Below are 12,400 nucleotides of genomic sequence, written 5' to 3'. Positions count from 1 at the left end.
CCTCTGACCTTTCCTTCTCTCTGAGTGCAGTGGGAGGCAGCAGTGACAGGGCAGCTCTCCCATGGGGCCACATGGTAGAACTCCGATTCTACCAGGCCTGCTGCCTTCAGCATGCTACTTCATCATGGTGCCCAGACCAGGGCCACAGGCCTGACACACCAGCATGCCCATGGGCAGCAGCCAGGAAAAGATCAGCTGGGCTGGCTCTCTTTCACATCTAACCCCAGAGCTGGTGTGAGCAAGGCCTTCGTTGAGTGCTCTGGGGGAGAGGGACTCTTGGGAAGTGGAGTATGTGTTCTGAGCTAGTCTGTTTGTTTCCTGTCTCATTCATGTCTTCTGCCACTAACCCCTCTCCTTTCTGCTTTTCCACCTTTGTGCTCTTGCTGAAGTGATGGCGACTGGTAAGCCAGGGGCATTGTCAGGGAACGTTACGACACCCCTAAGTACTCTCTGCTCAGCCTGGAGGCTCCTTCCCTCAAATAGCAAACATCCCTCTTGACTAAACTGGTGGGGTAAGGGTAGAACACTCAGTGGTCAACGATTTTTTTGTTCCCACCTCTATAATTTTAAGTCTCTTTGAAGATAGAAGCCCTGACGTCTGAGTCTCTGGGGGCAGAAAAAGATGGCCAGTCACATAGAAAGCCCTGGTTATGGACATTAGTGATACTGTGGTTTCCAAGTCAGAGTGACTTCCTGAAACTTTGGAGGGTGGGTCATTGTGACGTGCTGGATTTCAGTAGCTGTTTCGGGGGAAGCAACAGAAGCGTGGAGCAGAAACTTGGCCTTTGTTCCAGCTTTGATTTGAAAAGTTAAGGTCCGTAGGTACCCTGCAACCCACGGTGACCAAGAGGCCCCAAGGCAGACATCTGAGGACCCATAGAGTCCACTCAAGCTGCTCCCCAGGGCCGTGTGCCCAGAGCTCCCATGACGTGTCCTATTCCTCCCCAGTTGCCCTCTATACCTCCATCTTTGGCGCACTCCAGCTGCTCTGCCTGCTGACAGCTCCTGTCATCGGCTACATCATGGACTGGAAGCTGAAAGAGTGTGAAGATACTTCAGAGGAGCCTGAGGAGAAAGACGGCACTCAGTACGTAGACCACAGCCTGCTTGCAGCCCTCAGAGAAAGACAGCCAAGATAGATATTAGGCAGAGCCTGGAGGGCAGGAGGGGACCCTTGCAAGCTCAGCATCCATTGTTCCCACCTCTGTGGACATTTCCTGATATGACGTTTGGGAGATGCTGAGGTAGATGAAAGCAGAGGAGACTGAGGACCGCAGGCTGGCACTCACATGCCACACGTGGGCCTATCTTCAAGCCACTTGTCACTGGGGTTCGTTCCACTCCCTTGAATTGTAGGCTACTCTAATCGAGTGTGCTAACGATGTGCTGACTATAAAAATAAAACAAGGCTCTGGAGTCCTGCTTTATGGAAGGGCTGGGCTCTGAGATCAGAGGATGAGTTAAATGCTGTCGTCTACAACCCCCATCACGTGAGAGGCTGTTATTTATTGTGTCAGGCCCAGTGCCAAGCATTTAACACACAGTGTCTCAGTTTAGCTTCAGTACCATGATACAATGTGTGCCAGCGTTGTACCCACTTTACAGATGAGGGGACAGGGCTAGGTGCTTGAGCCTTCTTTCAGAGGTGGTGTAGTTATGTGGGCCTGGGAACTGCTGCCCTCCTTTGCACATTTGCTGTTCCTTCTTATGATCATCCGTGGGGTTTCAGTGTGGGTGGCATGGCTGGAATCAGTAATAGTTAATCCACAAGGAAATAATGACAGAGACTCTCTGTTATCTAGGTTAGGCCCTAGAGCCAAAAGGCTATTTGCCATCCTGGTTCCATCTGCTGTGTATTTGTTTCCCCTCACCCTATCCTGCCCCGCAAGGCGAAACCAGCGTACTCCCTTATTTGGCTTATTATCTGGCTTATGGCCAGCTTCCTGCAAGCTATGGGTATACTGAGGCTTTGCCGGTCCTCCTGGTCCTCTTCGCAGGGGCACTCTCTGCTCTTCCCCATCCCTGCCATTAGCTGAGCTTGATAAGCAGGGTTGGGAGGGTGGGGATGGGGCGTGAGGAGGGGGGGTGGGGTGGGGTGGGGGTGGTGAAGCTGTCTTCTCAGCTGTGAGAGCTTCCATTCGAATCAGCCTCCACTCAACTGAGACAGCAGGCCAGAGAGTGTCCCTGCTGCTGGGCCAAGATGCGGTTGAGTGACCTGGGTTCAGTCCACATACTGGGATCCCTGAGGTCTGATTTTTTGGAGAGAGCCTACCTTCCCCCAGGGAGCCACCCCCAATGCCACCCTAAGTCCTGTGTGCTCTTTCTCTACAGAGGTGAAAAGAAGCAGAAACGGGACAGGCAGATTCAGAAAGTCACGAATGCCATGCGGGCCTTTGCCTTTACAAACGTGCTGCTTGTGGGTTTTGGGGTGACCTGCCTCATTCCCAACCTGCCTCTACAGGTATGTTTGGGGAGAGGGAAGATAATGTTGGGGATGGGACACAAATGAGGGGGTTTTCGTGGCTAAAACATGCATTTATTCTTAGTTCATTCAGTTTGGCCATTCGGCAGTATTTTCTGGGGGTCTACTTAGCCTCCGCTACTCCCCAGCTCTGGGCTCGAGGAGGAGCGTGAGCTGTAAACCCCAGCTTTCCTTCACAGGACTCTTCTCTAAGAAAGCTCTTTGTTCTTCTCTGTCCTCAGGCACCTTGCCTGCCATGGGTGCCACAATCTTCTGTTTCCTGGAACTGTTTGGTTTTGCATTTTCTCAGACAGTTGAAAGCTACAGAGGTTTTGGCCAAGGCTGAGTGTGGCGGTGCACGCTTGTAATCCCCGCACTCTTTTTTTTTTTTTCAGAGTGATCTTTTTTTTTTTTTTTTTTTTTTTCGAGACAGGGTTTCTCTGTGTAGCCCTGGCTGTCCTGGCACTCACTTTGTAGACCAGGCTGGCCTCGAACTCAGAAATCCTCCTGCCTCTGCTCCCGAGTGCTGGGACTAAAGGCGTGCGCCACCACGCCCGGCTAATCCCCGCACTCTTAATGCAGAGACAGCGGCGTCCATGTGCCTGAGATCCTGGAGAGAGCAGACAGTGACTGGGCCTGGCTTGGTGTCAGGGTTCAAAGGGTTAATTCCTTCATACAAGATTTCTTTCGTCTTTTCAGACAGAGTTTCTGTGTAGCCCAGGCTGGCCTCAGGTTTGATCCTCTTGCCTTAGCCCTTCAAGTGCTGAGATTACAAGAACGAACCACCATGCTTTGCCTGCACAAGATTTCTGAGTTTTCTGAAACCTGACTTGCTGGAGTTTGTAAGCCAAGTAGACTTTGCACCTGGCCCCACCTTTGGTCTGTGAAAACGTTCTAGCAGTCCGTCTGGGCCCGGGTCCCAGGTTTACAAGGTGACGGGGATGCACCTGATAGCATTGCTTCCATCGGGGCGTAGGCCAAGTGCATCATCGTCTCATGCTGGCTCCGGAGATGAAGAGGCTCTTTGTTTACGAGGTGCCAGGTGTTGAGCTATGTTGAACACACAGGTGTGCACACCCACAGGCACTATCTATTACACATATGTGCTGGTTCTGAGTGTACAGACCAGAGGAAGCCCTGGGAGACTTGCATCAGTTCTAGGTGGGGAGGGAGGTCCTCACAGACTATCTTGTCTAACAGGTGGAAGATGTAATGGAAGACAGTCACTGCTCTTTGTTTAACGCACTTTTCATTGAAGGCCAGTTTTGAAAAGGCAGCAATGCATTTGAAGGAAGAGACAGGGCCTGTGTAAATCCACATCTGCATGGCCTTTCAAGAGTAGCCCTGGCCCCTGCACTATCCATATTCCTGGAAGCAGTACCTCCACACAACATGCTTGCATGCGTGAAATAAATGAATGTAATTTTTTAAAGAGAAAAGCTTATCCCAGCACTCGGGAGGCAGAGGCAGGAGGATCTCTGTGATTTCAAGGCCACAGAGGTCCACATAGTGAGTTCCAGGTCAGCCAGGACTAACTCTGTCTCAAAAAACAAAAGACCTTAAAATATATTTTTACCTACATGTGTAACTCTGTGTTGCAAGAGTGAGAAATTGTCTACAAAGGCCAGAAGAGGGCATCAGGTTCCCCAGACAGTAGTCAGCTGCCCTGTTGATGTTGGGAATTAAAGGAGATCCTCTGGAAGAGCAGGCAGTGTTCTCAACTGCTGGGCCATCTCTCTAGCCTCAATTTACATTATTTTAATTATACAAATGAGGACCTGGAGAGATGGTTCAGTGGATGCTCTTATGCAAGGACCTGAGTTCAGTTCCCAGCACCCACAGGGTGACTCAGAACTGTCTGTAACTCTGGTTTCAAGGAATTTTCTGAACTCTGGCACAAAGGTGCACTGATACACATAACTGAAATTAAAATATATGTATTTTTGTGGGTCTGTGGTTATCAGGGTATGTTCTATTTTTTTTTTTTTTTTTTAATGATACAAAGTGTTTTATCAAGGGTCAGGCATGGTGGCGCATAACTTTAATCCCAGTACTGTGGAGGTAGAGGCAAGCAGATCTTTGTGCGAGACCAGCATTGTCTACATAAAGAGTTCTAGGGCAGCCAAGGATACACAGTGAGATCCTGTCTCAAAAAACAAAAACAAACACCAGAATAAAAGAACAAAAGAGCGGTCTGCACTAGAGAGCCGATAGCATCCAACTCCAGGTGGCTGCCATTGCTGTGCCCGGGTCTCCAGAGCCTGAGGGCAGGGACAGAGGCAGTCCTGAGGGTCTGCTGCTCACGCTCTGCTCTCGCTCCTTCCCTCCCTCAGATCTTCTCCTTCGTCCTGCACACAATTGTGCGAGGATTCATCCACTCTGCCGTAGGGGGCCTATACGCTGCCGTGTAAGTCCTGGAAGCTCTGGGTGGTGTGGCCTTAACCCGAGGGGACTGCTGGTGGCCCTGAAACCCTGAAACTAGCCTATCCTGACCTGTTGGCATGTGTGATGTTGGATCAGGGGACATGAACTAGGGTTTCTGCTGTCTGTGTCAGAACAGGCCGTCATCCATACCTGACAGCAGGTGAGTCAGTAGGCCGACAGTTGGGTGCCCACAAGCCTTGGCATTTCACACGAAGCCAGCCTCTCAGCTGGGGTCAGTGCCTTTGAGCCCCAGGCATTGCTGTTCAGCCAAGTCCTGGCACTGTCCCTGGCTGCTCACTGGGTCAGGGCTGGGTTCTGGATGCCTGAAGCGAAATACTGCAGTGTAAATAGCCCTCCACAGGGGCAGTGAATTAAGTAACTGGTCCCAGAAAGCCCTGGGCTGGCCTCACCCAGGAGCCTCAGAGGGCCACTTGCCGGCCATAACCTCCTTGGACCCCAGCTAGTGAAACCTACATCTTTCCCAAGAAGCTCTACCCAGCTGCTCCTCCCTCTATTGCCCAGGGCTTGGCCCACAAATTGAAACCGAGTTCCATCATCCACCATCTGTGACTGTGAATATAGTCCCTCATACCTCTCTGGCAGAGCCTGGTGTTCCCCGAGATTAAGGCCAGAGCTACTTCCCTCTTTAAGCCTCATCCTACAGGGTCATTCCAGGTCTGCTTGTCCCCTTGTTGTGCCCCCCCTCCCGTTCCCCAAGCCTGGAGGAAGTTGTGGCTGCCCTGGCAGGGTATGAGGGAGTCGGGCAGGAGCTGTGATGCTGAGTTTCCGTGATTGCGCAATGCTCCTGGAAGGGGGTGGGGGCACAGCAGAGCCAGGCTCAGCCTCCAACCCAAGCCGCAGACTCTGCTGGCACCATGCTTTCCACCCTGCACAGCCCCACACCCACAGGCTAAGGGCACATTTGAGTAAGGGAGAGGCTTGCTCCAGAGTCTGGAGCCTCAGGGGCCTGAGGCTGATACCGCCTCTCCCTACAGGCACCAGTGGTGCAGCCCTGGTTACCAGCATACCTAAGCCAGGCCAGTGAGGGACTGGGGAAGCCTGTCACCAGTGCTGGCTGTGATGGGTCTCATTGCCCCAACAGGTACCCCTCCACACAGTTTGGTAGCCTCACTGGACTGCAGTCCCTGGTCAGTGCACTCTTTGCTCTCCTGCAGCAGCCGCTGTATCTGGCCATGATGGGTCCTCTGGGAGGAGACCCTCTGTGGGTAAGAAGGGTCAGGGTGTCTCTCCATTCTGCTCCTGGGAAGGGGGGGTCCAAGGACAACAGGTAGTGTGGGAACGTTGGACAGTACCCAGTCAGGGGTCCGTGGTGGATGGTGACCAGGAAGGAGGAGAAAACTGGCCTCTCTGGATCTGATTCTGGGGTGAATCCCAGGTTTTCCATCCAAAGCATTCTCATCCAGGTGTCATGAGTTGTCCCAATCCCGGCCCGTTCCCTGGAGGCCGCTGAGGAGCATTGGGGAAATGAGATGCTGGAATGTGGGTTGACAGCTGGGACCTCTTGAACCTCCTGTTTAGTTTTGAGTCTTTTCTATGTGACTCTTTCCCTTCCCCAGACCTGCGTGCACGGGTGGGCGAGCGGGAGGGGGGAGGGTGCTGCCTTGCGTGCATGCAGCTCCCTCTCACAGCCAACTCCCCACCATCCCAGGTGAACGTGGGTCTGCTCGCCATGAGCATGCTGGGCTTCTGCCTGCCACTTTACCTCATCTGCTACCGGCGCCAGCTGGAGAGGCAGCTGCAGCAGAAGAGGGAAGACAGCAAGCTGTTCCTTAAGATCAATGGCTCATCCAACCGGGAGGCTTTCGTGTAGTGCCCACCCACCGCCTCAGTTGTGGCCTCCTGCCTGTGCTTCAGTGACTGACTGCAGTCATCTCCCCACCCCAGAGGACCTCATGCTCTCCCTGGATTCTGCCCTTTACCACACTGGAGCCCATACTTCCTCAGAACCACCTGGCCCTGCCGTGGAGTGCTGGTGTGGAGGGACAGGAGAGGGCCTGGGACAAGTGAACCTCCCACTGCCAGAAGCTGGGCTTCCCTGGCCTAGCTGTCACCCCAGGGGCTCTGGAGTCTCCCGATCTCCATGGGGCTTGTACCTGGAGCCAAGGGGACCTTTCCAGCGAGCATTTCTTTCTTTCTTTCTTTCTTTTTTTTTTCTTTCTCTTTCTCACTGATCGGATTCTGCCTCTTGCCAAAGCAGAGGGGCCTGCCATCCTCCAGCACACTACCTGTCCCTGAGCTGCACGCCCACCAACCACGCCCACCTGAGGACAAAGGCTTGCGCTGTCTGCACTCCCCTCGCTTGGCCCCTTACCTCCCCTGGCCAGTCTGGCTGCCTGAGGAAGGAAGGACCCGCTTCCTGTTGTTGGTGCTAACCCTTTTGTCATCCCAACCCCCCCCCTGTGGCTAGTCTCTGGCCCCTCTTTTCCTTGAAGGCCTGAGAAGAAGCCCCCCTGTCTCAGGCTGGGGAAGGAGTGGAGGGCAGACTATTTATACAAAGCCTCAAGAGCCCTGGGCGAGGCTTCTTCCTCGGGAGCCAGAGCAGTGTCTCTCTGCTGGCACGCTTTGTTCCAGTCTGCAACCTGAAGGGAACTAAGGGGACACCACAAGGGCACCCTTCCACCCACCCACAGCTGTTTTTCTGGGGTGGAAATAAGGCTGTGACTAGACATGAGGAGCCAAGCCTAAGTAGGAAAGAGGATTAGAGAGTAACCCGAGGGGTGTGTGTTTATGTGGTACGTGTGTGTGCATGTGTGTATATGGTAGGAGGCTAGCCCCAGGGGCTGCTTTTATCAGAGTGGACTAGACCAGAAGCCAGCCAGCCCTACAGCAGGCTCAAAATAGGAAAGTCAGCCTTGCTTTATGATGGGGACCTCTGTGTGGTGGTGTGATCACAGTGCCCCCTGCTGGCAGACTCACATCAGGGCACTGGAGCGGTTCATGTGGTAGAAGCCTGCCTGGCTCACAAACGCACCTTACCTTGACAACCCCTAGAAACCCTGTCTGAGACCTCTTGGGGTGCCAAGAGGGGTACATTGGTTTTTAATTTTATGGTTTTATCATGATTCTTTTTATGAAGCAATAAATCCATTTCCTGTTGGTAATGGATGCCCCTCCTCACCTATCAGCGGAGTACTGCGTGTGCCTGTTTTATATTTGAGAGGAGAGACAGGGCAAAAAGAGCCAGGAAGAAAAGAAAAAGCCAGACATAGTGACACACACTTTAATCCCAGCATGGGAAACTGAAGCAGGCAGAGTTTGAGGCCAGTCTAATCTAAATGGAGAATTCTAGGGCTACATAGTCAAAGCCTGTAGATGTTCTGCTAGTGACAAACCCAGCTACACCTGGGTGACATGTCCAGGAAGGGGCATGGGCAAAGGAAAGCCCTGTCTACCCTGTTCTCCAGGGAAATGGGGCTGTGGAGAGGTGTGGGCTGCCCTCACTGCTATCTGTTCCGACTAGACAGGCCAATCCAGAGAGAGCCTTCATCTCCATTGTTGGCTGTTACCGTGTAAGCTCAAGGGTTATATGGTGACTCCAGGAGAGTCCTAGGCTAACTAGCACCCAGGCTAACTGAGATGCCCTCAGTCTCAGTGCAGGCCCTGTTGTGAGAGTGGACTGCCAGGTCTTGACTCCAGTCTGTTCAAACAGTAAACACATAACCACAACAGTGAGCTAGTGGAAGCCCCTCTGAGGCTTCTCATAGCTCAGTGGTAGACTACGCTCACTCTTAACATGGCTTAGACCCTAGGTTCTGTTTCCCAAAAGAGCTATTGTGTGTTTTCCAAACCATCTCTCACAACACTGGTCTGTGAAAAGGTCTAGTGGGGTACACTGAGTTAAAGTCATACCTGCCGCTTCACAGCAGGGATCCACAGCCCTTTCCCCATGTTCCTGAGCATTGGAGCTGGGGGTGGCACCAGGTGTAGTGTCAGGAGGACCTCTGTGAGTTCAAGCCCAGCCTCCTGTACATTTCGAGTTCCAGGCTAGCCAGGACTATTCAATGAGACCCTGTCCAAAAAAAAAAAAAAAAAAAAAAAAAAAAAAAAAAAAAAAAAAAGAGAGATCCAAAAACCTATTTGCAAGGATGTGGAGAAAAATTGGAAGTTTTAGGCATTGCTGTCTGAGTGGTGGAGCTGAGAGCTGTGGAAACATGGCACAGTCCTGTAATGCCAGCACCGAGAGGCAAAGGGTGGCATCTTTCAGCCTGAGCTGCAACCCTGCTCACACACAAGGTTGTGACATGCTGAGTGGTGACAGTCATAGCCATGCCCTTGCTGCATGTGCGACATGGTGGCTACTTGGCTGAAATGTGGATTGGCTCCAGGCCTGGGTGTGGATGTAGTTCAGTTGGTAGCATGTTTGCCTAGCTTACCCAAAGCCCTGGGTTTGAATAAACCTGGCATGGTAGTGCAGCATTTGGAAGGTGGTGACATCAGGATCAAAAGTCCCTCTTGGCCAGATAGTGAGTTTGAAGCCAACCTGGAATCCAAGAACTCTCATCTTCAGAAAAAGAATGACAAAATCAGATGGCAGACCACTGGTTTCACCTATGTCTCCATTTGATTCTGGTGCTGCCCAGAGGTTAAGATGCCCCTATGAGGAAGAGAAGAGATTGAAGGAATGTCCCTTCCTGCTAGGGATATAGCCTGAGGTTGATCAGACACGACCTGTGCAGTCCCCAGCAACACTGAGGCTCCCACACTTTTGATCATGATGCTGTAAGGGCATCCTAGGATTGAGACACTAGAAAACTAAATGTGGGTTGGAAAAGAGCCAACAGTACTGAAAGATGAGAGACGTCCACTGGTAGCAGAGAACAGGTGTGGCAAGCCAGATGAGCTCTCCCTAGGCAAGGGCCATTCTGCCCTGTCTTGGCAGACATGTCAGTGTCTTTGAATCACGGTGGCAGCCTAGAGTGGTGTAGATGCTTGGAGAAACAACCCCAGAGGACTCTCCTGTGGGTCTCAAGTCACTAACACAGCCGAGGCTGTCTCAGCTAGAACTCCCCCGTTGGAAGCAAAGAGCCCAAAGGGTGCAAGCTCAGGATGGTTTCCATATCTTGGAGCCAACACTTTCTCAGGTTTGAGGCAAGCTATTTGCACAAGAGTCACGTGAGCCCTGGAGGCTGACAGATCCTTGCAGGAATAATTTCCCTGATCTCTTCAACCTCAAGAAGAGTTGCCCCAAGATAGGCACAGAAGCACAGGCTACAGGCTAGAGGCACTGGTGGAAGGAACAGGAAGCGATGCCAGTCTTGTGGTTTTACCCGTCAAGGACAGTATCACAAGAAGCCCCTCCTTTGTGGTCTTGGCATTCAGCAAGGATGGATTCCCCTGGGACTCTACCCTTATGACTCTGCAGGGACCTATTCACAGCTGGGTCCAACCTTCATTAAAGCCAAAGTACAGGCCCTCAGGACCACCTCCTGTGTTCTGTCCCCTACACCCACATCCAGAAGTTCTGATCAAAACTTGTACATAGCCAGCCAGTGGTGCTGGTGCACACCTTTAACCCCAGCTCTCCCCTGCTCAAAGCTCAACACTTGTCTCCACAGAGCCCAGCCACAGGGGCTGTTATAGCCTCAATACTGTTCCCTAGGAAGGGCAGTAAGGTAGTTGTGGGTTTTATGGCAGTGACAGTGCCTTATCTGTGAAGTTACTTGGCACAACCTAATATTGAGTATTATATACATGAGTACTGACTCAGCTGTGTGGAAAGAGCACCCAAGGGTTACAGGAGGGCTGGCTTCTCGGGCTGTAGCCCTTCCCTGGTTTGAGGGTCAAGATGAGGCTGTGTCCCCATGCTCTAACCTGCCTTGGGCCCTAGAGTGTGGACAGAGCCTCCTGAGTTAAGGAGAGTTCATGTCCTCTATGAGGAAGGTATCATGGCTCTGTCAGCACAGCCACCAACTCTGCCCCTTGGTCCCTGCAGTGAGTCATTCTTACATGGATAGACCCAAGACAGGAGCACAGGTCACTTCCTAACCTTGACTGTTCTCTGAGGGAAGCATGTGGGTTAGCAGCCACTCCACATTCTCAGGGAAAGCTCGTGCCATTTCCTCACGCGAAATGGAGGCTTCCGTGCTCTCACGAGGTGGCTAAGGGGGCCTGTAGGTAAATCGCAAGAACCGCAGTGTGTGTAGCTCACAGCAGAAACTTAACACCAGGACCCTGGAGAAAGGCACGGGAGCCAGGCACACACACCCCCCCCTGCCCCTCCCTCCTATGACAGGACCCTGACACAAGGGACTGACCATGCCAGACTGGTGGCCAGATAAAGATGGTACTGACCTCAGTCTCTTCAGAAGTCGTCTTATAGAGAAGCCTTAAGTCCCCCCTGCCTACTTTTCTATTTTGTCCTTCACGTTTTGGTAGGAGGCTTGGCCAAAGAGTCTTGGTGTCAAAAGGCCCAGCCCGTACCGCCTTTTTGAATGACTGCTTGGCCAGGCTTTGTGTGTGTGTGTGTGTGTGTGTGTGTGTGTGTGTGAAAGAGTGAGAGAGAGAGAGGGAGGGAGAGGTGGGGAGGAGAGGAGAGAGGTGTGTTCTGGTGTGTCTGTTGAGAGAGATGTATAAGTGTGCCTATGTGCTGTAATACTGGGAGGCAAAGGAAAGGCCCATGGTGTCCCTTTCTGTTACCAGGAGCATCTAGGCAGGTCACAATGCAGGCCACATGGAAGACCCAGACCAAGCCTTAGAGTGAGGCCTGAGGGTGTGTTCTTCTGTTCACGGGGTCACATTGTGTCACTGTTAACTCAGCAGCTGACCTTGGCTCTTCCCTGTCACTTCTACTGTTCCTAGCCCCCAGCATACTCCTTGGCACACAGTAAGCTCTTAATAAATGTATGCTGAGAATGATGAAGAACTCCTCTGTGGCTTCCATGTCTCTTTCTGCCTGGATCACACCACTCTTCCTCAGACTCCCTGCCCCTAGTGAGCAGCATGGTTCTCACTGCTGCTCCAGTGGAGGGGGCCTGAAGCTCAGGAGAGAGGACAGTCAGAGGATGCAGGGCAGAGATGCTAGGATGGGAGACAAAGCCTGCAAGCTTGGAAGGTGTCTCTGCCCCCCATCTTTTCTTGTCACCATTTCCCACCCCCACCCCACTTTGGATGGAGTCAACCTTTTTTTTTTTTTTTTTTTATGGAGCAGACGTCTTTTTCTCTGGTATGACCTCCACCTCAAGGGCAAATGAAGACTTGGGGACTGCAGCCCCCACTTAGAGAGACAGCCAATTACTGTCAGCTGGAATATGCCCCATGGGGCCAGATCTGATACATTGTTTTCCTCTGAGAAGCTAGGAATCCTGAGTTTTCTGTAAAATACCACTCTTCAAATGTTAGCTCACCAGCCGCTTTTTGTGTTTTAACCTTGTATAGGCCAGTGTGAGAGGAGATGGAGGTGAAGGGTCCCCTGCCTCACAGGATGCCAGGGCCTCCAGCCATCCCACTAGGTCCAGCAAACATTGCCTCTAGCATCATAGGGTTGTTTGTTTATTT

General features: G+C 52.1%; 1 protein-coding gene across 6 annotated transcripts in view; it reads left to right on the top strand.

Moving 5' to 3' along the window:
* Slc43a2 (solute carrier family 43 member 2) overlaps positions 1–11,772 on the top strand; it is a 47,324-nt gene extending 35,552 nt beyond the window's left edge. For all 6 annotated transcript variants that reach the window (XM_085829820.1, XM_021177668.2, XM_085829819.1 and 3 more), the window contains exons 10-14: positions 949–1,087; positions 2,332–2,461; positions 4,795–4,868; positions 5,988–6,111; positions 6,555–11,772. In XM_085829820.1, coding sequence (XP_085685946.1) covers positions 949–1,087; positions 2,332–2,461; positions 4,795–4,868; positions 5,988–6,111; positions 6,555–6,716 — 629 coding nt within the window. In that variant the 3' untranslated portion in view covers positions 6,717–11,772. The remainder of the gene's footprint in view (positions 1–948; positions 1,088–2,331; positions 2,462–4,794; positions 4,869–5,987; positions 6,112–6,554) is intronic.
* Positions 11,773–12,400: the final 628 nt, after the last annotated feature.

Source organism: Mus caroli, unplaced genomic scaffold (genome assembly GCF_978045245.1).
Source record: "Mus caroli unplaced genomic scaffold, Mus_caroli_1 scaffold_13, whole genome shotgun sequence".
NCBI classification, from domain to species: Eukaryota; Metazoa; Chordata; class Mammalia; order Rodentia; family Muridae; genus Mus; species Mus caroli.
The sequence above is the reverse complement of the archived record's forward strand: the minus strand, read 5'-3'. Positions and strand labels throughout refer to the sequence as shown.